Raw genomic sequence first — 27,298 nt, 5'->3', positions numbered from 1 at the left:
TCCTCTGTAAATCCTTAGGAACTAAGCTCTTGATCTCTTAAATATAGAAAGATAATATTCATATTCTACCTGTCTAGCTTCTTACTGTATTAAATTTGTATCACTTTTTTTTTTCTTTTTAAAACAGAGATGTGCTCCGGCATCTATTCGCCTCATGGACAACAAGCAGTTTCAGTTTGGTAAGTAAGGAGTGGTAATTTTAAAATGTCATTTAGCCACAGAAATTTATGAAACATCAGTAGGAAGAGCACGGAGTGCAGAGGTAGAAAGAATGTCAATCTTGCCTTTCAGGAAGATGTCAGTCTAATGAAGATAGACAATTACATAAATGAGTGAAGGCAGCAGTGTTGGAGGGCCTGTGAAAGAAGACTGCACTGAATACCTTGGGCTGCAAATGAAGGAATTGATTCTTCTTGATTTTGCTTGAGGATAAAGAGTCAGAAAAGGCTTTTATAAGAGAGATGCTTGAGCTAAATCTTCAAAGGTGTATACAAGTTTGCCTAGATGTCTCCTCTTCTCTACCAGACTTCTTCACTTGGCAGCAAAAATGTGAAGGTGTGAAACTCGATGATGTGTGTTAGGGGACTTCAAATCGTTCTATATGGCTCAAATAGAGGGTAGGGTTAGGGTTGTTACATGAGATAAAGTTGGATGGGTGGGCTAGGGCTTTGCAGGATAGATTTGGATTTTGTCTTGTCAGCAGTGGGATTTCTTTGAAGAATAAAATCAATCAACTTTACATCTTTGCTCATTCTGGCAGCATTGTGCAGGATAGATTAGAAGGGTACATGCATGGAGGAGAGACACTAGGAGATGAAACAGTTCCAGAAGCAAAGTTTGAGGGCTTTGAGCATGGCAGCAGCAATGGAGATAGAGAATGGATGATAGATTTTCAGAAAATCAGTTTGCTAACTGGATGTGGAAGGCTAAATAAAAGGAGGAGTTGAAGACAACAATTAGACTGATTTGATTGATTGGGTAGATTAAATAACAGAAGAATGGGTGGTGGTCTTGGGAAAAAGATATGATAATGGGTTGTACTTATATTGTGAAATTTACTTTGGGATTTAAGTTTATAGAATTTAAATACCCTCAAAACAATTCCTAAAATCATGGGAGTGATCGTTCAGTAATAAATACTAAAGACAAAGATAGGCAGGCTTTTGTCATGTCTAAAAGTAAGCTGAGATTTTAATTTAGGGAAGCATGGTTATAGTTATATAGAAACTTAACTAAAGTCAGGTTCATAACATATCAAGAGTTTTAAGATTACATTCTTCTAAGTTAGTCATAATTGTTTATTTCTTTAAGTAAATTACTTTCAAAATACTATACTACTGACAAAAGTTTAAGATAAATATGTTCTATAAGTAATGAAATACTTAAGTGAAAAACCACTTGTGTGTTTTGGCCTGCATTTAGAGATCTAGGTCTTAAAGAGAGCCATGCATTTAATTAATAAGACTGTGTTATTCATTTATATGTTATTGTTGTTGTAAACAATGTTAGACCTAGGCACCTTTGTAAAATTAGTTATGATTTGGCCATACTTATTTATAATTGGAATCCATAACAAGGTTTAAAGAACGTCTTCCTGTTATCCCTCTTCCGTGTTCTCATTACTATACCTGAAAACATACTTACTTGCTCCCCTCTAGCTTGCTCCCCTCTGTGGTATTATAGGTTCTACCTTCTCTAGTCTTCACTGTGTCTCCCCTCCCTCTGCCCTTTACTTAGCCACCAAAGTGATCCTTTTGAAATACAGATCTGATCATGCTTTTTGGCTGTCTATATAACCTTTTTTATTTCTCAGTTTTAATTGAAGCCTTAACATTAATATATCCTGTCATGGCTTCATGATCAAGCAACAGAGGAAATAATGCTTAGCACAACAAAAGGTGTCCACACCCTGCACTAGCCATATGGCTGATTGGTCGGTGTTTATACCACATTGGTTGTTAACGAAGCACATGCCGTATTATTAGATGTTAATATTTTTAATATAATCTCTACCTCAGGTACAACTCTTAATACATTATATTGACATCTAATTTTAGTATATTGAAGTGATATATATCATTGAGTATATTGAAATAATCCAAAGATGTCCTCTATAAACCAAAGTTTCTCAAATTTAGGGTATGTTTCTTAGTCATTTTTCTATCACCTGCACTTATCACATAATAGGCATTTGTATATTGATTCAGTTAACCATCAAACTGGCAAGGGGGTGAACAAATCCTAGATAGCATAGTGCTGATCATATTGTCAATAACACACTTTATAAAATTCTATTCATGACTGTTCATCAGAGTGGTATCCCCACTTTACAAATGACTCAAAGACTCATTATTTTGACCACAGTCCACAAATCATATGTGGTAAAGCTGGGGATGATTTGTCTGACTACAAAGCACAAGAGTTTTTGCACTGTCTGTAACCACGGCTTTAAAATATAGATAATTAATAAATCCTTTCAAATGACTTGATTAACATTGAAATAACAGAAAATTCACTAATCAAACTGTCCAGCTAGTAAATTTGAAAATGAGTTTAATATTTTAAAAAACCACAATAGCGGCTGGGCGCAGTGCCTCACACCTTTAATCCCAGCACTTTGGGAGGCCAAGGCAGGTGGATCACCTGAGGTCAGGAGTTTGAGACTAGCCTGGCCAACATGGTGAAACCCTGTCTCTACTAAAAAAAAAAAAAATACAAAAATCAGCTGGGCGTGGTGGCGAGCACCTGTACTCCCAGCTACTCGGGAGGCTGAGGCAGGAGAATTGCTTGAACCCGGGAGGCAGAGGTTGCTGTGAGCCGAGATCACACCACTACTCTCCAGCCTGGGTGACACAGTGAGACTCCGTCTCAAAAAAAAAACCAAAAAAAAAAAACCCACAATAGCTAGAATATGTTTAAAATGTAATTATATTGATAGGCAACATATTTAAGAAAAAGTAAAAGATAATATTATCTAGTTGATACTAATGCTTGACCCACTTAAAAGTCAGTATCACTTTTACAATAATTTATTCTTCAAAGCTATCATGTCACCTTAGTGTCAGAGATGTATGTGAGTAATTCTACTAGCATTAATGGAAATTGTGCATATAAATCTCGATGAGTTAAGGTGAACATTTACCCTTAAGGATTATTTCATATCAGAGTAGTATCATATGGAGTCCCCATGCATTGTATAAAGATAACTGAATCTTTTGTATAAAGGCTTTTGTATAAAGAATAGATAATTTCAACTTCTGCCAAGAATACAACATGCACATTCAATATATAAATGTTTATATATTTATTTCTAGTTGTTGTTAATATAGGATGAGTTCCATTTGGGACCAGAAATGAATGTTTTGATGATACGTTGTTTCTATCTTTATAGATACTAGAAATTGTCTCTTAAAGCGCTAGTTATACTAGGAAGCATCTCTGATAGTTTAAAATAAAAGAAAAAAATCCCCAAGCATATCTCTTACTTGTGATCCAGGAGCTCAAAAAGATTGCTAGGTTGATCTCTATCTAACCTGCAGTTCAGTTTGTTTGTTTGTTGGCTTTTTTTAATGTCTTTTATGTAACACAGTTTCCTATTATAATCAGCAAAAATGTAGTAATAAGTAGTACTACAGATTGAGATTCTTATAAAAAAAAAGGATAGAAAAAAAAACTACCAGTGGTAGTTTTAGAAACAGCTAGTTTGCTCTTTGCACCTATTTTAAAAGAAGGAAAGGAAGGGCCTACACTTTAAAAACAAACAAAATCCCCAAACCTTAAAGGCTTTTTTTAAAAAAGAAACTTTTTGTTTGGAGATAATTTTGATTTACTTAAGACTGAAATTCTTTATAAAAATTTTGTATAAATGGTATGACACCTTTTTCTGAATTGGGCTGCTAACACTGAAGCCAGATGCATGACTCTTAAATGTAACAATCATAGGAGTTGAGTCGTTACTACTTTCTGAAAAGTGAGAAAACAGTAAAAGGTTTTCACTCAATTAAGCTTAATCTGCAGGCAAAGATGTTAATTTAACAGACTTTGAGACTCCATTTATGTTATTTTGGCAATTTTAACTCTCCGGGTGTGATTAAGGAAGCAGTTGCTAGTTTTATGCCAAGAATTCTGGATGAATTAAGAATTAATTAAGAAACAACCTTAAACTTGGCATTAACTCCATATTTGGTTATAGTTCTGAATTGTTTCTATATAATTAAAAAAAAAAGTAAAACCAGCCACCATGGGTGTTCTTAATGAAATAAAAATTAATGAAGTAATTTTATTATGTATAAACCATATCGTTGAAAGAAAACCTAAACTATGTGTAGTATTAATTACGTATAGTAATTTGACTTAAAAAATCAAATTGATAATGGGTTTTGTAAATAAAAAGGTGTTTGTGACATTTGAAAGAAGATAAAAGTAGCAAATATTAATATAACTATATATCTTAATATAAGTATGTAAATAACATGGGAAGATTTTAAAAATTAAAGTTGTGAAAACTTTTACTTTCTTTTAGGATACTAAGTTGGAGTAGCTTCTTGATCTTCTGAAAAATATAGAATAACCTATTAATATAAACTTTTTTCTCTTCTTAGGTCATGCTCTTAAACCTCAGGTTTCCTCTATTTTTACATCATTTTTGGACGGATTAAAAAAGTTTTATATTACAAAGGTAAGACTTTTTATAAAATGCTAAAATTTTAAATGCTTAAGATACCTGTTTTCTGCTTTCTTCCCACATGCACCTATTATAAGGGTGTTTTTCCATGTTGCTATGTACATTTCAGAATTATAATTTTTCATGTTGGAATAAATGTTAAGTAAATCAGGCAGTCAATTTCAGAAAATTTTAATTTTTTTCCAGTTTTGAAGCTTCTAAAAATAACACTGCATTTGAACAGTTTTGTTTTCATAACATTTTCTATAGTTTGAATTTTTTCCTTTATGGAAGGTATCCATAAAGTGAAATAAGAGTGTGGATTCTTTTTAACCTTTGATTGTTGAATTTTTTTCCTAGAGTGTTAAGCCATCTTATAATACATGTGTGCCTTCTTTTCCTTGCATCCTTGTTATTCCATGTGGGATTCTTTTTGTTACATTTTAAATTTACCGGGGGAAAACAGTGCTTTCTTCTAGTTCATGTTTTTTGAAGCTCCAATGAGACTGAACGTTAACACTTTCTTTTATTTTCTAGATCTAATTTTTGTGTGAATTCGTTGGATATGGTTATTTTTGCCAGGTGGTGGTAGGGGGGTGCAGCTTCATGTTTTTTTCTTGGTACTTTTATGTATCCCTTTGAGATTGGAATTATTGGATGCCCTTTGTCTTAAATGTTGTAAATAATTTTTTTTTCCCAGTCAGGCATCTCCTTTTTTAATAGGGATTTTTCTTTTTTGGTGTAAAAGTTTCAAATTTTTATCTTTTCCTGTGATTATTTAATATAGTCTAAGCTTAGAAAAGCCTTCCTTCCTCCAGAAATATGATCAGGGCCATTTTCTTCACTCTCTCTCTTATACTAAATGAGAATTTAAAAAAAAATTGTCTTTATTACTATTTGTATTTATTCCAATTTTATTATGTGAAAAAGATCTAAATTAATCTTCTCCTCCTGCTCCTCCAATTGTTAATCAGTTGTGGCAGCACCGTTAATTAATCTGTGCTTCTCATACATTGATTTGCTATGCCTCATATCTTATACACTTATCTAAGAAATAGACTCCATTTTAGTGCATCTCAGTCTTTTTTAATGAGCTTTTTGTTCTTGAAAAATTAAATAGATTTCATTGTTATAGGTCTATTTTTCCCTCTTGCTATTCAGAATTTTCCTTGTTATCACCATCACCTATTATTCTAGAAAAATTTTAGAAACTTTTCATCATTTTAGGAAGTTCATTGTGTTTTCTTATTAGAATTGGAATAAACTAGTACATTAATTTGGAGAAATATTGAGTGGTTTATAATACTTAGTTTATGCATTTAGGAGCATATGTCTTACTCATCTTTTTTTGGATATGTTTTAGATATGTTTCCTAATATATTTCTTTTTAAGATTGTTAGATACTATGTTAGTTTTATGCATAAGATCGCCTTTGAAAACTTTATTCAATAAGAAGTTATTGTTAGTATGTAGGGATGTTGTTGATTTTTGCTTCCTGCCCAATATATCCAATTACTTTATTCCATCATTCTGCAGTTTTTTGATTCTTTATCATAGTTATTATTTCAACAAGTTATTTGTTGTATTTATATAAGCAATATGTTATTATGATTAACACTGTGGCATACTTTGAAATGAAGTGTTTTTTCTATGCTGAATAGTTTTGCTACATTGTAATGACCTGAATAGGTTTATTAAACATTCTTAGTGATTGACATGTAAAGTTCCAAAGCTCAATTTTTAAGAAATCAGTGTATTTGAGCCAGATCAGAAGGAAAAGAGCAAAATGTATTTTGATTTATTATTTTTTGGATAAGACTTATCTGTAATAATATATATATTTTTTTTTGTAGTTTAAAGGATTTGACCCAAATCAGCTAAGTGTAGCCACATTACTGTTTGAGGGGGACCGTGAGAAGGTTCTTCAACATGAAAAACAAGTGTATGATATTGCTGCAAAATTTGGGTATGGCTTCAAGTTCATAATGCCAAGAGAAAGAAAGTTAAAAGCTAAGATTCTCATATCACCAAGCAATTATTAAAGTACTAGGCATTAATGTCTCCAAGCAGACTGCATGTCTCAAAGCAGTTATTAATTTCAGTTTAGTATTAAATTTGTGGTAATTTATGATAGTAAATTTAAAATATTGTTTTGGTTTACTTCCAAAATTTTTAGGAAGTTAGATTGATATGTTGCTCTTGTCTAATCATATATATATTATTATTAAACATTGTATTTTTCCTAGATTTTTACATTAATGTCAATTTTGTGATATTTGTTCTACTAGAGTAAAATAGAAAATTCATTGTCCTCTTAGTCTGTGGTGATAATAGTGTATGTATAAAGCATGCTACTAGTGTGTTTTTAAAAGAAAATTGTGTTTAATCGAAGGTATTTGATAAATTATCTATACTCCACCCCCTGTCACTTACTGTTTTGTGCTGGTATAAAGAAACAAAACATTTCACATCTATAACCAACTGAATAATGGTAGGGTGGTTTCTGTCTGTCTCCTTGATGGATTATAAGACTGATTGATGAGAACTATAGTGAAAATGACATTTATCAGGACTACATTTTTTCCTTTCCTTTTAAAGTACATAAACTAACAGTTTCTAGACACTAATCTTTTCTTTTTTTATTTCAGGGATTAAAATATATCATATACATTATGCTTAATATGAGTTTTTTGTAAATACTTATTTTCATTTCTTTTTTGTTGTTTTTTAAGAAAACAAATGAACACTTAATTTGGAGCCATGTGTTTTAGAATGCCTCACTTTTATGTATTTTTTTCATATCTAATATTAGCCCTTTATTTCTAGGGTTGTCTGAATTTAGTGTTAATGTGCAGTGTTCTTCAAGGGGAAAAGAGTCTAATCTTAGACTTTAATTTTAGTTTTCTTTTGCACTATTTTTAAGTATTGAAAATGTCTCACTTTTATTTTTACCCTATTCTGAAATTGGCAAATGGAATTTTAATTTTTTCAGTAAAAGAGAAAGTTTATTCATCTTTCATCTTTTCTCAATAGCTGTTTTGGGAATTGCTGATATTTTAACTAAATCACTTAAAAATAATTGTGCTATAAAATCCATGTAATGACCAGATGGCTTGAATTTCAGGTCCTCTTATTTTTGTTTGAATTTTTGATATGTACATGTTTTCCTTCCCAGAAGGAATTTAGCCCTATGTATGTACCCGTTTTTTAGTTTCTAAGTTATAGGGAGTACATATGTGATTTGATTAAAGGACTGTTTTCTTAAAACATATGATATTAGTAAGACACAAGGAGATTTAAAACCTACTCTAGCCTTAAATATTAGAGACTGAAACTTTAAAAAATTGTTCATTGTATATTTAAATGTTTACTTGGATTTCATAATTTCTCAGAAGGGCTCGTAGGAAAACGGAAGAGTGCATTTTGCTTTTTCATTTAAATAACTGTATATAGAGTTAAATTTGCTTAGTTTCACCTCAGTCGTCTCCCTGCTCACACACACCTCCACATCTGTACACACACCCACACACAGAGGAATTTCAGTTTTTAGGATCTATCTTTATAATTTCAATTAAGTATGCCTAGTAAGTCATTACTAGTTAGTAATGTGTCACATTTCCTGTTAGAATGGGGTAGGATGATGACATAATGCTTGTTTGTTGTGCCTTATAATTTTTATAGGGCATGACCTATCTTGTGCATCACTGTTGATGTCTAGTTCATTCTAGATACTTGATTTAATAATTGTTGAATGAATGAATGAAAATGAATACTATATTTTCCTGATATCTTTTATTCTACTTTGTTTATGCCTAATTACTGTGCCACCTGTAAAACAGTGTATTTTCATCTTTAGATATTTGTCAATACATTTTGTCAGGATTTTTTTCTTTGTTTGTTTTTGTTTTTGTTTTTGTTGAGACAGAGTCTTGGTCTTTCACCCAGGCTGGAGTGCAGTGGTGTGATCTCAGCTCACTGCAACCTCTCCCTCCCGGGTTCAAGCGATTGTCCTGCCTCAGCCTCCTGAGTAGCTGGGATTACAGGCTCATGCCACCACGCCTGGCTAACTTTCGTATTTTTAGTAGAGACGGGGTTTCACCATGTTGGTCAGGCTGGTCTGGAACTCCTGACCTCGTGGTCCACCCGCCTTGGCGTACCAAAGTGCTGGGATTAGAGGCATTATTTTGTCAGTTTTAATTTGAGCCACCAACTGACATAAATGTCAGTAATGCCAGTTTTGTTTTCTCATATGTCACTATCCATTTACCAATTAAAACTGTAAGTGAATCTTCTTTAAAATATGGCATCCAGCTGCCTTCAGATACTGACACTTAGGCCCAAGCACTGTTGCTGTACTTCTAGCAGTTTTGCTTAGTCAAACAAAACTTGTATCAAATTTGTCCATTAAAAATAGGTTATAGTAAATGAGATTCAATTTAAAGCAAGGGTAAAGAGTTAAAGACTGGCTCCATTTGAGGTCTCATTTTTTTTTTTTTGCTGTTATTTGTTCCTTCTTAGTTATAATTAATTTCTTAATGTACTTTCATTCTGGCTCCCTTTTATTAGATGTGGACATCTTCTGTTTTAAACAACCCAGATTGTTATTTGGCAGATTACTTAGATTACTTAGAGCCATTTCGATTTTTTTTTTTTTTGAGACAGTGTCTTGCTCTGTCACTCAGGCTGGAGTGCAGTGACCTGATCATGGCTCACTGTAGCCTCAGCCTCCCTGGGCTCAAAGGATCCTTCCTCCTCAGCCGCCTGAGTAGTTGGGACTACAGGTGCACGTCACCATGTCTGGCTAATTTTGTGTGTGTGTGTGTGTGTTTTTTGTAGAGATGGGGTTTTGCCATGTTGCCCAGGCTGGTCTCAGACTCCTGGGCTCAAGCAATCCTCCCACCTTGGCCTCCCAAAGTGCTGGGATTACAGGTATGAGCCACTGCGCCTGGCCTATTTTAAGTTTTTAATACTTGGAAATATCTTCTTTTGGTTTTCTGTCAGAAGTTCTAGTATCCCACCAGTTTTCTGTAGGCACTAATTTTTTGTTCTAATAACTGAAGATTCAAGGATATTTTACTTAGGTAAAATGCCACTCTTCCCACCCTCAATCCTCAATCATCTCTCCTCCGTAACAAGACAAAGGAAAGCACCACCAAGTTTCTTTCTGCTACAGTTTTCATGTGCTAGTTTAGCTCATGTATTTTTATTTTGAATTGGGGCATTATTCATCTATCCCTTATTTTTTTATTTGTTTATGAAACTCTCTACTGCCTTATTAGCTTTACATTGATTTTTATGAAGTACTCCCAACAATTTAGAGCATTTTTATGTGTTGTCTTAGCCATTTTTTCTCTTTGCTTGCCCTTCACTCCCACCCCAACACAGTTCAATACCTTTGAACACATATGACCCAACAGAACATAGTAGCCACATAATGAATAATCATACTTTGATTGTTTATCCATGTTTGCTAGTAATGTATTTTAACTTCTCCAAGAGCAGAGCAGAATAAATATTACCTGTCAGCACTCATGACAAGTGTTTTGACATTTACCATAGAACTTAAGGTAATATGTTATCGTTATTTTTAAAGCATGCTTAAGTTGTTTAATGTAATTCAGCATGAGAGTGATTAGTTTCACCAGATGGCCCTTTTATATAAAAAGATTGTCTCTCATTCCTCTTTCTTTAGTCTTTCCAGTCCTTCCTCATGAGACAGCTTTAAATTTGCTTAAAAACCTTAAATTGATGTTTGAAATTTGTGGGGACAGCAGGAAGCAGGGGATCGATGTTGCTACTTTAACATAAAGCAGTTTGAATCTACATGCAGTCATTTTGGAGTGATTACAAAAGTCACAATTTAGAGGCATTTAATTTTTAAGCCCTACTATTCTTTAACATATTGTATTTTAAGGTAATTCTGGCCAGAATATTGACAGTTCTGAAAGCTAAAAAGAGAAAAGTTTCAAAAAGTTCAGTCATAAGTCTATGATTTCCTTGTAAAGCCCAGACTGACTGTACTTCTTTGGGCTTATGAATTTAGAAAGGACATCCAATTTCTTCCTGCTTTGAATTAGAAAATGCATGTTTCCCTGTGGTTGGTCTCCCGGGATCCTAATGTGAACAGATCTGTTTCCTCCCTGCTGCCAGATATTAGAAATATTAGAAGAGGGTCTAAAGAAAGATGACTTGGGACTGAAAAGTAGGACTTTTTGTCTCATCTCGACATAACAGAGGCAAGCCTACTAAATGTTTATACTTGTTACTTCTCATCAGGTACATACTTGGCATTCTCTTTTCTCAAATATTCCCGACACAGGTGTCTTGCACCTTTTCCTACTCCTCACTCTCTTTTCCTTTCCTTCCACCACTAGGTTCAGGATGGATGAACTGTTTCTGTTTCCTAAACCTGTGGTGGTTTTTCTCTCTTGGACTCAGAGTCTGACTCTATTTTATATCTACTTGAGCTATGGGCTAAGCTATTTTCCTTTAAGCACTTGCCACAGCAGTTTTCTGACTTGTTTTCCTTTTGTTTTGAAACTTTATTTGGCTTTCTACCTCCAACCTCACATCCAACTCAGAATTGTGTTCTGTCTCTTCTCACTTTCAGCTGCTTGACGAAAGTTTTATCTTCTTTGCTCATTAACATTCTAATACAAACAGTCCCCTTCTTTTTTTTTTTATTATACCCCATTCTCAAGTAGTTCTAGACTAGAGCTGCTTATATCAAATCTTTGCCACTTCTTTTGGATAACACCATCTACCTATAGTGGCATGTCAGGAAATTTTGATTTAGCCCATTTAGCTTGAAATTATCTTACAGTATTTGTACAGAGCAAGAGTACATCTACATTGTAGTGTTTACTTACTACCAAATTCAACACAACTTCAGAAGAAGAAAATATTTAATTATAAGGTGTTAATTGAGGCAATAAGATAAACAATTTTTCCTTTAGTTGACTAAAGTTAAACTTTTAATTTCTGTATGATAATGGAAAAGGCATAATTAAAAACTGTTTACTAAAGGTATTGGAAAAACAGTATTCATTCATTGTCTTTTAAAATAAGAATAACTTTTACAAACAAGAGTACTTGGACTGAATTATATGTTTATATGGGATTAATTCTAACTAGATAATCAAATACAATTTCTATGGATGAAATTTTCCAATTGAAAGAGATAGTTTATATGTTCATAGTAGTAAGACCTTACCTGTGTTGGTCTTGTATTTGTTTATACATTGCTTTATAAAATATTTCTATGTAAGTATGTTTTGTCTCTCATTTAAATCATAAATTTCATAAAATAAACACCACATCTAACATTCCAAATACTATGTAGTCATCTTGTATTCTGGAAGCTTCTCAGTATTGGGGAGTTCCTAGTCAGTTGTCACATTTCTTCAAATATGAGTGAGACAATAATAACATGAATATGTGAGTAAGAATATGATGAGTAAAATAAGAATACTTGTGTGAAGATTATTTCAGCTTATTTGTTTCTCATAGTTAATTCTTTCTGTGCTCTTTTGAGAATATGGGTAGAAGTAGTTGAGTTTATGAGTCAATTTTATTTGGTGGATAAAAGTTTGAAATTAAGACGAAACAAATATTAAAAGTGTTTTCAGATTTTTGATATTCAAACTCATTCTCTTGACAGCTTTTTGATATATTTATGATGAATGAGATTAAGATAAAAAAATTTATTAACAGCGTTCTTTAATTACAGTGGGTTGGCAGCTGGAGAAGATAATGGACAGAGGGGTTATTTGCTGACCTATGTCATTGCATACATTCGAGTAAGTTATATTTCCCTTGCCACTTAATTTATGTTGCAAACAATACTTTTTCTTACTTCAAGTGAATGCAATTGTCTTCCCTATTTTTTAAAATTTTAAGCTACTGTAATTTAGCATATCATTTTACATGAACCTTGTTTTAGCTACAAATCTTCAGAAGCCCATTTAAACCTTCTCCGTAAGCTCTTGAAGAAGTTAAAGATGATTTAATATGTCTTTCTGCTCTTTAAAAGAATGGAGCCTTTCTCTGTTTAAAAGTTGAGCATACCATTCATAACATTACTTGGTTAAAATCAAGCTGTTTTACTTAGCAACATTCTTCACTTAATAATCTGTTTTAATGATGTGTAAATCTTGAACTGTATTTTAAAGTTTTGATATTTAACTTGAAGTAGTTATTTGTTCACTGATGATGATTATAGAATTAAAGAAATAATTACGTGTACTTGAACACTCAAATGTTTCTAATTCTAGATTTTCTACTTATGATATACTGAAATAGTCTTATTATCTCAAGTCTGTTGTATTTACTGATATGAAATTGTTCTTTTGAAATTTTATTTTTTCAATTTAGTTTTGTTTTTCTACTTTGGTTATAACAAATTGAAATTTCTTAATTGCTTTCTGCAGTTGCTGGGGTTACTTTTTTTTATTTTTTATTTTTCCTGTTTACATAAGTTGAATGATCTTACTCTAAAAGGTCATTTTTCAGATATCCTATTGAGAATTTGGCTTCCACAAATACTCAGCTTTCTTTTTTTAATCATAAAATTTTTTGAAAATTTATACATAATAGATGTACATATTTTCAGGGTACATATGATATTTTGATAGTTTCATATAATATGTAAAGATCAAATCAGGATTGGGATATCCATCACCTCCAAATACTAAATTTACTAATTTTTCTCTTGGAAATTTTGAACCTTATACACAACAATTGTTGTAAGCTTATGTACAACATGTTTTTCTCTAAAAAAGACTGAATTAATATGTTCTCATTTTAGCAAAAATTTAATCCCAGCTAAAATCTAAATGTTAAATTGCAGTGAATTTGAAGCATATAGTCCTCCTCTTTTGTCCCCCACCCCCACAGTGATGATGATAAGTAAAAGTATATTTATTGCCTGTTCAGCATTTTAGAAATTTTGATTAAGAGATGTACTGATCATGAAAGGTAATAGATGATTGTAGAACTTGTAAATAATATCTACCTTTATAGGCTGTCAGTATCATAGTTTCTTCCCATAGTAAACATTTTGAATATATATAAAATGTTGTTTGTTAGGCATTTTGTCTGAGGATATTGGCCTTTTACCCATAATACTGAATTCAGAATTCTAGAAAATGAAATACAACTGTAACAAGTACAGCATAGACACAATTTGGGTATCTATCTTAATTTTTAAGATTCTAGTTAATGTTAAAACTGAGTCAAAAACAAGTTAGGGATTCCACACCCCCTACACTGGGATTACATGTTTTCTGTTTTTATAAGTTTTACAATGGTTAATACCATTGTCTCTAAATATATTTTTACTGAATAAATGAGTGCATTAGAGAAAAACGCATGCTTTAGATCAGATCAGTAATTTGGGGATTTTTTTTTTTTTCCCCAAACACAGGTGGGTTGCAATGACTCATTTTACTTGAAGTGAAAACTTAACATATGTTGAGTTTTCTGCCTTATAAAGTTTTCTTTAAAATCTCTGGACTTCTGTGGTGGCTTGTGAAGCTTTCTTTCCAATTTTGATAACAATTTTGCTCTGGGTAAAGAAATTAAGTATTTTAAGTTACTTGTAATATGAGTATTATATCCTCTATACTGTAAAATATTTTCCTACTAGAAGTGCCTCCAGTTGTTTGATCTATTCTGTCACTTCAGATAGATGCACTATATTACCATATTTTCTAAATTTGTTTTTAAAGAAAAGTTGATTTTAAGAAAAAAATCTCCTCCTTCTAAACACCTTCCCCCCGCCCCCCACTTCTTGATCTTCCTGCTCCTTTGATCTTGACTAATTTTCGATATTGGTTAACTTACTATTTATGCCACTAAAATAATGTTCTGTCAGTATTCTCTACATGTACATAGACTGTTCCTGGATAGAAACTCCATTCACTAAAGAAATAAATTTGAGTTCTTACCCCAAGTCAGGCACTCTGCCTGGTGCCAAGGATACAGAGAATAGGACAGACAAGGTTCCTTTAGTTACGGAGGCTGCATCTCACTCCAGGGACAACTTTTCAGTGCTCTTATGAGGTGGATAGTAAAGAGTGGATGAAGTTAAATGAGAAATATGTGATACTAACAATGAATATGAAAGACTAACAGTGTTATTGATTCTTCTGCATCTGTTGTAGTTTCTTGATTTTTCTGTTTGTGTCTTAATAGGACTTGGCTTTGGAATACTATGTATTAGGAGAATCTTTTGAGACTTCTGCTCCTTGGGACAGGTAAAATATACTAAAGTGCCTGATATTATTCAAATATGCGATATGAATTGCTTGAAGTAATGTTTCTTTGTATGTGAATATGTAAGTTTAAAACATTTTATGAAGAAACATTGAGACAAGGCAGCTACTTTATTTAAATTAATGTATTCATCAGAATGCCGTATTTTCAAGTGTTTTATTGGGTGGAGGGAGTTGAAGAAAATTTGTCTGTGATCCAAAGAACGAAGGTATTGTTGAAGTTTACATTTTGAAGAATGTTATTGAATGCTCAGTGTTACTATGTGGTTATACTTAGCTTTGACTTAAATTCTTAAGTGATTAATATTGCTTAAATATTCTCTAAAAAGTCCTCCCAAAGTATAAAACCAGTTAACTGTCTTTTATAATATTATTTAGTTTTTTATATTTGTATATGTAAAAATGGGAATTTAAGTGATTTATAAAGGAAATTTAGTTTAGGAAATTACATACAATTTCTATTTTTAAATTTAAGCAAAATGTTGATACTGGAGCATATTTTAGGAAATGGCCCAAATAAGATAGATGGAAATAGATTTTAGAAGGGTTTCTTTACTGGAAATACATACATACAATATTGGTTAGTGAATTAATAAAAACTGATTAGGAAATGTGAAATGGTTTATTAATAGACCTGTGAGTTTTATTATAACTCATCCAGTAATAAAAAAAATTCTCAAAGAGATTGTCTATACAATCCCTTATTCAAAATGCTCGGGACCAGAAGTGTTTGAGATTTTAGAATATTTGTATTATATATTTACCAGTTGAGCATCCCAAATCTGGAAATTTCACTGGAAATTACTGGAGCATTTCTTTTGATCATCATGTTGGTACTCAAAAACTTTCGGATTTGGGGGCATTTCACATTTTGGATTTTTGCAGGATATTCAACCTGTATTTTTTTATTTGTTTCTAGTATACTGATATTTTACTTTTCTTTATAAAATTTATAAAGTACTTTAAGTCTTCAATGAAGTATATAGGACATAACAATTCCCTGTGAATCTACTTCTTAGATTGCATATCTTAATATTGGTTTCTTCCAATGTCTCTTTTTTTCCCCCAGAAAACTTTTTACTTTTCTACATCCAGTCATCATCTGAGTTAGTACATTGGTGTTCATATTCCATGCATTGTTAGCTAGTAACCCAGTTTATATTATACTATCACTCTGTCATTCACAATTTTTTTTCTTTTTTAAATCAGATTTCTCAAGTTGAAATGTTATTCACAAATTTTGATGCTAAATTTTAAAAAGGGGAATAAATCCCTTAAATAAAAAAATTATCAAGTCATCAGCCTTTGAGTAGTAGAAATAGTTTGGCAGCAGCTGGGCGCGGTGGCTCACGCCTATAATTCCAGCACTTTGGGAGGCCAAGACGGGCAGATCATGAGGTCAGGAGATTGAGACCATCTTGGCTAACAGGGTGAAACCTCCTCTCTACTGAAAATACAAAAAATTAGCCGGGCCTGGTGGCGGGCACCTGTAGTCCCAGCTACTCGGGAGGCTGAGGCAGGAGAATGGTGTGAACCTGGGAGGCAGAGCTTGCAGTGAGCCAAGATCATGCCACTGCACTCCAGCCTGGGCGACACGGCGAGACTCCATCTCAAAAAAAAAAAGAAAAAAAAAAAGAAATAGTTTGGCAACTATTCATAGTGGTCTCAAAGACCCTTTTTTAGTATGAAATTAGTTTTTATTTTTAACTAAAAATAAATGCTTAACATCTTTCCAAAATCAAAACTAAAGACGAATACTTAGAAAAAAAGGTGGAAACATATTTTTCCTTCTCTGGAGAAACCAGTAAGGCAGACGTTCTAACGGAGCTTGTTTTTTTTTCCACAGGACTAGTCTATGCAAACAGAATCTCTCTCCAGCCCCTTTTCTATGTCAGTTCTGTCTACTTGGCAGGAAAAACCTAAAGAAACCCCGAAACAACCCCTCCCCACAAATACAACAGAAGACATGGGACTTGAAAAGTTGGGGAAAACCTTTTAACGCGTCTAAGACCATTTTAGTGTTTAATTCCTCTCCTTGGGTATCTTAGCCAGTTTGGCCTGCTATACAGAGCACCTTAGACTGGGTAGCTTAAATGTTCTTAGACAAGAAACAATTATTTCTTACAGCTCTGGAGGCTTGGAGTCTGAGATCAGGATGTTAACATGGTTGGGGTTTTGGTGAAGGCCTTCTTCCTGGTTTTATAGATGGCCATCTTCTTAGTAATACCTTTACCTGGAGGAAAGCAGAGAGAGAGAGAGAAAGCAAGCCCTCTCATATCTTTTTATAAAGCACTAATCCCATTTATGCAGCTCCACCCGCATGACCTAATGACCCCCCAAAGGCCCCACCTTCTAATACCATCTAATTGGGGCTTAGGATTTCAATATATGAATTTTGAGAGGGACGCAAACATTCAGTCCATATCACTGGGACAGTGGGTAAGTGCAATGCTACCTCTTAAGAGTTAAAGAATTTCCTTGTCATCAGTTAGTACTGATGATTGACATCTTGTTTTTTTATTCTTCCAACTGTGGAAGCTAATAATGTGCAATTTTTTTTTTATTTCTCTTCATCTATTCTTTATATATACTTGCATATTTATTTAATTGACACACTGATAATTTCTGTTTTATGCAGTTACACATTTGTTTTCCTTTAAAACAATTTCTTCAGCTGAAGTTTTAATAAAATTAATGGAAGGCAACTACATTTTTATGTAAAATTTACTTATTGACAACCATTTAGCAATTTTCTTTTTCTTTCAAACGTTTGGCTAGCTAGAGGCCATGTTTGCAGTAGCCCATGGGATCAGGGTCTTTAACTTTTACACATTATTAGATTATTGGCTTTTTCATATATAAACCACTTAAGGGATTACCGGTCGTACTAATTTTTGTGTATTTCTAAGTGTCTCATCCTATTGTGTTCTATCCCATCCCTACCACAATGGCTGCACCTGTTAGGTTCTCAATGAATATTCTTCATAGATTCTTATAAATGAGCTTGGGAATAATTTGAGAGTACAGTCTATGAAAATAGATATCTTAAGGGTTAGAGATATAAATTTTTTTTTTTTTTTTTTTTTTTTGGTTGAGATGGGGTCTCGCTTTGTCACCCAGGCCAGAGTGCAGTGGTGCTATCACAGCTCACTGCAGCCTTGACTGCCTGGGCTCAAGTGATTCTCCCATCTTGGCCTCCTAGCTAGCTAGGATCCCAGGTGCACGTCACCATGCTTGGCTAATTTTTTTTGTTTGTAGAGATGAGGTCTCATTATGTTGCCCAGGCTGGTCTTGAACCCCTGGGCTCAAGCGATCCTCCTGCGTTGGCCTTCCAAAGTGCTGAGATTACAGGCATGAGCCACTGTGCCTAGCCAATGTTACAGATTTTGGAGACACCAGCAAGTCTTCTGATTAAAACCAAGAAAGTGGATACAAACACTTATAGATAGTATGGAGTGAAGGGAAAAAAAGAAGGCCTAAGAAAGAGGTCCAGGGAACCTCAACATCTAAGGTTACAAACAAAACAAAAGGTGGCAAAGTGTATTGAATAATAATATCTAGAGGATGTAGAGGTAATCCAATGATGTGAAAAAGCCCCAGGGAAGTTTTTTTCAGGGAGGAAATGGTCGAGTGTTAAATTTGCTAATAAGTAAGAATTTGAAAGTATGCAGGTATGTTTCTGTCCTATAAAAGGATTGATCCAAGTGGACTGTGTTAGCCTTTGATCAAGTTCTGTGAGAGAATACTTTCAGAAACCTTCCCTTAAAAATCATTTACTGAAAGTGTCCCATTGCGGGTTATAACTGTTCAGTGTGGTCCTTTCTCCATCTCCTTTTCATTATTCAACTATCAGTGAGGGTTTAGATATAAGGAGCTCTTAATATTTTCCTGTTTACTATTGTATTTAAGATGATTGGATACATTTAAGTGCATTTAAACTGAAATGCAGTTCACACAGTGGCATAACTTGCAAAGGACTGTAACAGCAGATGATTGTATTCTTAGATTTTTTTAGACTACTTAGCTGTAGCACTTAAATTTCATTTTCTAGAGCCAACATAAAGAACTTGGTCCAAAAAAAAGAACTTACTACTTTTATAAATTTGTAATATACGGCCGGGCGCGGTGGCTCACGCTTGTAATCCCAGCACTTTGGGAGGCCGAGGCGGGCGGATCACGAGGTCAGGAGATCGAGACCACGGTGAACCCCATCTCTACTAAAAATACAAAAAAAATTAGCCGGGCGTAGTGGCGGGCGCCTGTAGTCCCAGCTACTCGGAGAGGCTGAGGCAGGAGAATGGCGTGAACCTGGGAGACGGAGCTTGCAGTGAGCCGAGAGCGCGCCACTGCACTCCAGCCTGGGCGACAGAGCAAGACTCCGTCTCAAAAAAAAAAAAAAAAAAAAAAAAAATTTGTAATATACGTTAACTCTTATAAATGTTAAAGCTTAATGGATTTTATTTATATTTAAAGATCTGTTTTATAAGGTGTATATTCAAAATAAAGACATATTAAATATCGGTCATCTAAATGTTTTATGAGATATTTTTTCAAACGTGCATTCTTGCCATGCATAAGTGATACATGGATAACATTGATAAGTCATGTATACCTGCAACTCTCATAAATTAAAGAATTTAACTTAAGAACATTGTTTTATAAAATTAGAATTTATAAAACTTTCAGATACTGTATTCATAAAAATAAAAAATTTGACATGCTAATAAGACACTAAAGCCCTTTTTGTATTTATATTTTAATCATATACTGTTTGTTCTTATTGACAATATGGATAACTTTTATAAAGTATGATCTGTTTAAATGCTACTGTTTTTATCAAATTGGTTCTCATACAGTCAAGTCTGCATCTTGAGACTAGAGATAAGCCAACCTTTTGAGTTTTTCTGGTATCATTTCAAGTCTCATGATGGTAAACAAATCAAGGTTTAAAACAAAGAATCGGTGTCATTATGTGACCAGGATATTTATTGGGGAATAAAATGGGACTTTAATATCAAATAGTCCAGCATAGCACATTAATACTTTACACAGTTTGTCTTCAATAGATCTTTGTCAAATTGGATTTCAGCTTGCGAGTAAGCTATCAAACATTTGCTATAACATCATGATTATAATTTCTTTTGAAAGACAGTGCCTTGCTCTGTTGCCCAGGCTGGAGTGCAGTAGTGCGATGTTGGCTCACTGTAACCTCACCCTCCCAAGCTCAAGCAGTCCTCCTGCCTCAGCCTCCTAAGTAGCTGGGACTACAGACATGCGCCACCTTGCCCAACTAATTTTTTTGATTTTTAGTAGAGACAAGTTCTCACTATATTGCCCAGGCTATTAACATCATGATTATTAATTGAATCATTATTATTATTATTATTTTATTTGAGACAGAGTCTTGTTCTGTTACCCAGGCTGGAGTGCAGTGGTGCAACCATGGCTCACTGTAGTCCTGCCCTCTGGGCTCCAGCGATTCTCCCACCTCAGCCTCCTGAGTAGCTGGGACTACAGGTGCGTGCCACCATGCCTGGATAATTTTTTAATATTTTGTAGAGATAGGGTCTCACTGTTGCCCAGGCTAGTCTCAAACTCCTGGGTTCAAGCAGTCCTCTGGCCTCGGCTTCCCAAAGTGCTGGGATAACAGGTGTGAGCCACTGCACCCAGCCTGAGTTATTTCTAAATTAAGGAAAACTTCTTAGACATGGGTAAAGATTGGTATTCATGTAACCTAGAATTGAATTTTCATTAACATCTTTATAGCTTTTTTTAAAGCTCTTAAAATCTTATAATCAAATTGATTTTGAAATCAGGCTTTCCTAAATGTAGGAAACCACATTCAGGAGACTTGAGTATGTTCTTGTGACTTTCTGTTTTCCTTAAGTCAAAAAAAGAAAAAACTTTCCTTTTTTTGAAGTTAGGAATGGAGGGCTCAATTTGAGTGATGAGGGCTCTTTTCCATTCTTGAAAGGACAACTATGAAAGCTTTAGCTAAGAAAATGTCAGACTTGAATGATGCCAGATTAACCAACGTTTATTAGCATTTGTGTAGTTCTCACTTGAAAACTTAATATTGTATTCATTTATCTTTTTTTAGGGTGGTAGATCTCTGTAGAAATGTAAAAGAAAGAATAACAAGGGAATGCAAAGAGAAGGGTGTTCAGTTTGCTCCTTTTTCTACATGCAGGTAAGTTTTAAAAATTGTTCTTATACTTCTTATTCTGAAAAAAATGTTTTTTTAATCAATGGGGGAAATATAATTTTCCAGCTGAGAAAAAGCTTCAGTCTATTACATTTGGCCAGCTTTCCTAACCTTCACTTACCACCTTGTTAGGATTGTGCCACTGGAATTTTACAGCAGTCCTGAGCCTTTTAGGAGTAGGACACCCTTCTGTGAGTAAGCCTTCCCCGCCATCTGGGTGGCATGGCAGTGAAGAGCCAGGCGTCTGGACTCCTGGAAAAAGAAGAGGACTACTCTACTCACTGAAACTATAAATTATATAGTCAAGAAATTATAAATTATATACATACTCACCATGACTCTGAAGAGTGAAGGCAGTGTTTTGTTGTTTACTAGTAATTTAATCTCTTCAAGCTCTAATATTATCAGTAAAATAGTGGTAATGCCATTTCTTCATGGGACTGTTGTGAAAATGAAATGAGAAAGCATATGAAAAACTGTTAGGTTCTGCTGTAGTATTGTTTTGACATAATTACATTAAGCTTGAGGTAGGTAATCCATACTAGTATTAGTAAGGACAATTTGTATATTTGCCTTTCCTTTCCAATGACAGGTCCTCGTTAAGGCATTCAGTTGTTAAGCTTACTTGCTCCTTATAGCATGATAATTTGCATATATTTGTTTTCCAAGACTAGAAATATTTCTGTATTCTGTAAACTGCTAATTGTGTGTGTGTGTGTGTGTGTGTTTGTTTTTGTCTTTTCTCTATCTTTTCCATTGTCTTATCTTGTACTTTCCTAGTGCTAGTGTTGTGTTTCTTAGTTTTCCTTATTGTTCCCGTTGGGAAGAGATACCCTTTAGAATTTGCTAAATTGCACTTCTGCAAGGTAAGAAAGTAAAATTCTAACATGAGATCTGAGGAAAGCATCTTTCTTAGACCTTAAATATTCATTTCAATCAAAAGGATCTCTTTTGTAGTCGTTTCTGCTTCTTTGTGGGAGAGACTGTCCAGGTTTAACAAGCCTTGCAGAAAGTACCAAGTCATCTGTATATTAACATGTTTTAAACAAGTACACTGAGGATAGGATCTGAGATTATAAAAGCTGAAAAAGTAGATTTTAGAGATTATTTGCTGGGCATTCGAGATATCTGAAGGAAGGGCAAAGAGAGGTCTTGTTCTCTGTAGTAAAAAGCTTACAATGGGATTAAGCTAATGTCGACATAGTGGGTGTAAGAATGTCATGTTACTTTTAATTTATTTTAAATTTGGGGGTATCTTTAACAATGCACCTTTTAAAGTCCTTAAAATCTAAGAAAAAAATTTTTGTGTTTATATTATCAACCCAAACTGATGCTTCTTCATTTTTCTCTTGATAACCCAGTCTTTTAGCAGACAATCAGCTCTCTCTTATTGTAATCCTGAAAACAAATCAGACATAATAATCCAAAAGCTATTTGTTACCATTAGATTGTGAAACATTTTAGATAGTCAAATCTGTTCTTGTGTAGTTGAGAAATTTTTATTCCTTTGTTTTGTCAAATGGTAACTTAATAGATTTTACCCTTCCTCCTTCTTCCTTCTGCCCCCAAGTTCCTGTTCAACATCTCTTAAGAATCCCACCCCAGCTGTAACATTATGAAACTATCGTGATAAACCACTACCTATGGAAAATGATTAGGAAGTAAAATATTCTGCCTTAGGGCACATTCTGTAATTACACTTAAATCTAGGTTCTTCAGAATGTATTCATGAGCCCTAAGAATCTTCATTCTGTATTGTAGATAGGTAGAATTAGTATATTTAGACTGAATTGGCCATGTCATTTTTATTAAGTAGCAGTAGCTATGTTTTAAGAATGGTTTTCCTATAAAAGGTTATATGTTCAGTTTCTGTGACCATCTTATAAAATCAGAATATGCAAAGCCTAGTTACTTGAGTGGCTTTGATAAATAAGACTTTTATAGTTCTTATGGCTCATACATGATTAAACTAACATTTAATTAGAATTTGATTTCAGTTTAGTTTGATTTGACCTTCTTAGTAGTGGCTAAGGAGATTATTCCATGTTGAATATGTGAGATGTATTTTTTAAACCAATTTTTTATCAGGTGCTATGCTCACTATCTGGGTGATAGGATCCATACTCCAAACCTCAGCATCACCCAGTATTCCCACTTAACAAACGTGTGCATAGACCCCTTATATCTAAAATCAAAGTTGAAATAACATTTTACAAAGCTGTTCCAAAGTTATTTAAAAATAATTATGGATCTATTTAAAATCAAGGATCCTAAGAAAAATAACTCAGGTGTAGGGTACATTTATTGAGTTGATTTATTTCATTTTTGTCCATTAAAATGTACTTTGTACATTGGAATAGAAATTCCAGTCCAAACTTTTCTGAAGAAGTTATATGGGAAGTAATTGCTAGTCATTGAGTCTAATAAAAATAAGGTACTCCAAAAAGTAGAGAGCACAAAAAAAATTTTTTTAATTAAAGAATAATGTAGTGACTTTGACAACCACGCTATTACTTGTCCAGATGATTTTGAAAGAGGTTAGTGTTTAAGTGTCTTAAATGATAGAGTTGATCTATTGTAAAAGGTGTTAGATCTAAGTCACTTTCTGAAATGGACCCAAATTAAGGTATTCCAGAAGGTGTTTTTCATTATTTGGACTTGTCTGAGATACTAATCAATCAGGCCCATCAAGCTTTGTTATGACTTCAGTAATCTGTTCATCTATTGAAAACTGAACTGTGTAATACATAGATGCTGGATTTGTTGAAGGATGATAATGCACTATTAATATTTAGTTACATCAATTTATGAATGTTAGTGATTCTCTTATGAGTGATATATATTTTACTAATTTCTGCAAGTTCGTTTCATTAATTTATCCTTCACATTTTATTTGAATTTGGTTATTCCTAATAATAGTGCCCTTATAGTTAAAATGGTTCTCCGTTGTTTCTTAAACTTTGTATATATGGTACTTAAAATGTAAATATTCAAGGGATCTTTTTTTATGAGGATGAATTAACACTAGAAGAGAAACACAGCTGGCAAATTGACAGTAGCATTGTTAAACAGTTCATTTCTTCTGTTCTGAGGCACCTAACATTTGGCCTAAAAGGCGATTAAAATTGTAGATTAGATTCTATTTGTATTGTTTAGTTAAAAAGAGTATTTCCTCTGCATTTGCTCCTTCTGTTAAATTAAATTCTTTGTGGGAGCCTCTGTAAATTGCATATGGAGATTTGACTATGATTACCTTACCTCCCTTTTAAATGCTTTCCTAATTGCATTTTGAAAGCTCAGATATATATTATATATATGATTTAATAACCTAACATTCTTGATATCTTTTGTATATACACATTCAACATGTATAAATATTGAGTCATAGTATTTTAAGGCTGTGTCACTGCATTTGGTACAATCATCCTATTTGTTTTCCAAAGGCTTACTAATTATTAATGTAAACTTAGTGAAGATGCTATATTTCACTCAATCTGATCATGTTTGGTATTTGGACATTCCTCCCATTTCTTAGTTTTTAATTCTCATATCTCATACTTATTTCTTTTAACTTTGAGGGAGTTTGGAAAACTTAACTGATCACCACGTTTCATCTGGTTTGTTTAGAGACTGACTTTAAGTGCAGTATACTTAGTTTTTTAAAAAAGAATCCCTCTTGGCCGGGTGCGGTGGCTCACGCTTGTAATCCCAGCACTTTGGGAGGCCGAGGCGGGCAGATCACGAGGTCAGGAGATCGAGACCACGGTGAAACCCTGTCTCTACTAAAAATACAAAAAATTAGCCGGGTGTGGTGGCGGGCACCTGTAGTCCCAGCTACTCGGAGAGGCTGAGGCAGGAGAACGGCGTGAACCTGGGAGGTGGAGCTTGTAGTGAGCTGAGATTGCGCCACTGCACTCCAGCCTGGGCGACAGAGTGAGACTCTGTCTCAAAAAAAAAAAAAAAAAAAAAAAAAAAAAAATCCCTCTTGATGGAGATGGGCCAATTGGAGAAACATTTACATTGCTTTTAAATTTCTAATTTTGGGGGAGGTGTAACTAGACTTAAAAAAATAGTATTGTACAAATAGTTCTGTGTACCCTTTACTCATCTTCCTCAAGTGCTGATATCAATGTAATTATAGTATGATTATCAAAACCAAAAAATTGGTGTTGTTTCAATATGATTACCTAACTCACAAACCTTTCTTTATCATTTGTCCCACTGATATCTTTGTCTTTCATAACCTTCATACATTTGAAGAATACTGGCCAGTTATCTTGTAAAACATCTCTCAGTTTGAGTTTGTCTGATGTTTTCTTGTGATCAAATTCAAGTTACACATTTCAGCAAGATTACCTCAGAAGTGACAGTGAAGTGCTCTTCATGGTGGATCATATCAGAAGAAACATGATATTTATTAAGTCTCATTATTGGTGACATTAACTTAGACTACTTGGTTAGGGTGGTACCTGCCAGGTTTCTCCAGTCTACAGTTACTATTTTTTCCCATTGTATTTAAAAAAATATCTTATGGCTGGGCACAGTGGCCCACGCCTGTAATACCAGCACTTTGGGAGGCTGAGGTGGGTGGATCACTTGAGGTCAGGAGTTCGAGACCAGCCTGGCCAACATGATGAAACCCCATCTCTACTAAAAATACAAAAAAATTAGCCGGGCATGGTGGCAGGTGCCTGTAATCCCAGCAATTCGGGAGGCTGAGGTAGGAGAATCACTTGAACCCGGGAGGTGGAGGTTGCAGTGAGCCAAGATAACACCACTACACTCCAGCCTGGGCAACAAGAGTGAAAATACGTCTCAAAAACAAACAAACAAACAAACAAAAAAACCCCAAAAAGCTTAATGGGGAGAAACTTTGAGACTATGCAAATATCCTGTTTCTTATACCATCTCCTAATCACATCAATATCCCACTGTTGATTCTTGATTACAACAGTTATTATTGTGATACTTGTAAATGGTGATTTTCTATTTTAATCATTCATTTTACATTTATCAATTGGAATTCACTGTAAAGAAGAGCTTTCCTCTCTTCTCTTTTTCTGCCCGCCCCCCACCCCTTGCCACTATCTATCTGTCTGTATATCAGTCTATCAGTAGGGACTCATAGACATTTTATTCTCTGGAATATAGCCATTATTGACATTATTCACTTTGTTGCTCAGATTTTCCCAGTGTGGCTATTGGGAGTTTTTTTAAGTTGGCTTCTGTGTCCTTTTGATCTGGGAAAGTAGGTTTTTGAAGAGGAAGAAAATGGGCGCACATACTTAGGAAGAGTCAGTGATTGAGGCAAGGTGAGTAGCATGTGAGAAGATATGAGGCCTAGGGAGAAAGAAAAGCAGGTCTGTGTGCCACAGAGGATCTGTGTTTTGTAGAGTTGGTGCTGAGTGAAGATATGTCTCCTCAAGCTTTCACAGCAGTGATAGCCATTGCTCCTTTGATACTGGTTTCTTCCTCAAGTTCTTTGGTTTTTCTTATTCCTAATATCAGAATTGTAGTTATTTTCAGCTCATTTTTCCCTGCTTTGTTCCCTTAATCTTTTTGTCCATCTGGTTCCTCTACTCATGGATGTCTAGCTTTTTTTACTCTCCTTTGTTATCTCCTGGTTGATTTCTCCTATATCTTAGTAATATTGGCATTTGTTTTACCTAGAACAATATCTTATGTTTCTTTGTCAGTCTCCATTTAGGTATGCCTTTCCAGAACACTTGTCCCAATCTGACCTATCCCAATTTTCTTATTCTTTGTATAGACTGATTTTTAAGCTGCATAAGCTAATTGATGGTGTCTGTCTTTATGTTCTCTCAGCATTCTTCAATCTTGTTTGTCATTCTGTATCTTTAGACTATGTCATATTTTGGCTATATATAGCTTAGAAGAGTTTCTTCTAGTGCATTTAAATTATCTGTGTAGAAAAAAATATTATTGATATTTATTTTATTGTCATTTATTTTTAAAGTTATAGCCAGAACTGAACAGTGTCTTTGTTTTGGTCTCAACTGCAGTGATTTGCTTTTTTTCTACCCAAAATCTTTAAGTCTGTTGAGCCAGGAGAATCCAAACAAATGATGAGTTCATAGTATTGTTGCCAGAGTGTGACAGGAAGAGGGTCCCAGAATGATCCAGACCTCAAGAGAA

General features: G+C 34.0%; 1 protein-coding gene across 7 annotated transcripts in view; it reads left to right on the top strand.

Annotated features, from left to right (window-relative positions):
- Positions 1–27,298, top strand: part of AGPS (alkylglycerone phosphate synthase) — a 148,220-nt gene that overhangs the window by 102,157 nt on the left and 18,765 nt on the right. For all 7 annotated transcript variants that reach the window (XM_032755298.2, XM_032755299.2, XM_058440831.1 and 4 more), the window contains exons 12-17: positions 128–179; positions 4,602–4,678; positions 6,517–6,629; positions 12,393–12,462; positions 14,858–14,919; positions 21,038–21,127. In XM_032755298.2, the coding sequence (XP_032611189.2) occupies positions 128–179; positions 4,602–4,678; positions 6,517–6,629; positions 12,393–12,462; positions 14,858–14,919; positions 21,038–21,127 (464 nt within the window). The remainder of the gene's footprint in view (positions 1–127; positions 180–4,601; positions 4,679–6,516; positions 6,630–12,392; positions 12,463–14,857; positions 14,920–21,037; positions 21,128–27,298) is intronic.

This window comes from Hylobates moloch, unplaced genomic scaffold (genome assembly GCF_009828535.3).
Source record: "Hylobates moloch isolate HMO894 unplaced genomic scaffold, HMol_V3 SCAFFOLD_1, whole genome shotgun sequence".
Lineage (NCBI taxonomy): Eukaryota > Metazoa > Chordata > Mammalia > Primates > Hylobatidae > Hylobates > Hylobates moloch.
Note: the sequence above shows the minus strand (reverse complement) of the source record. Positions and strands in the feature narration are given on the sequence as shown.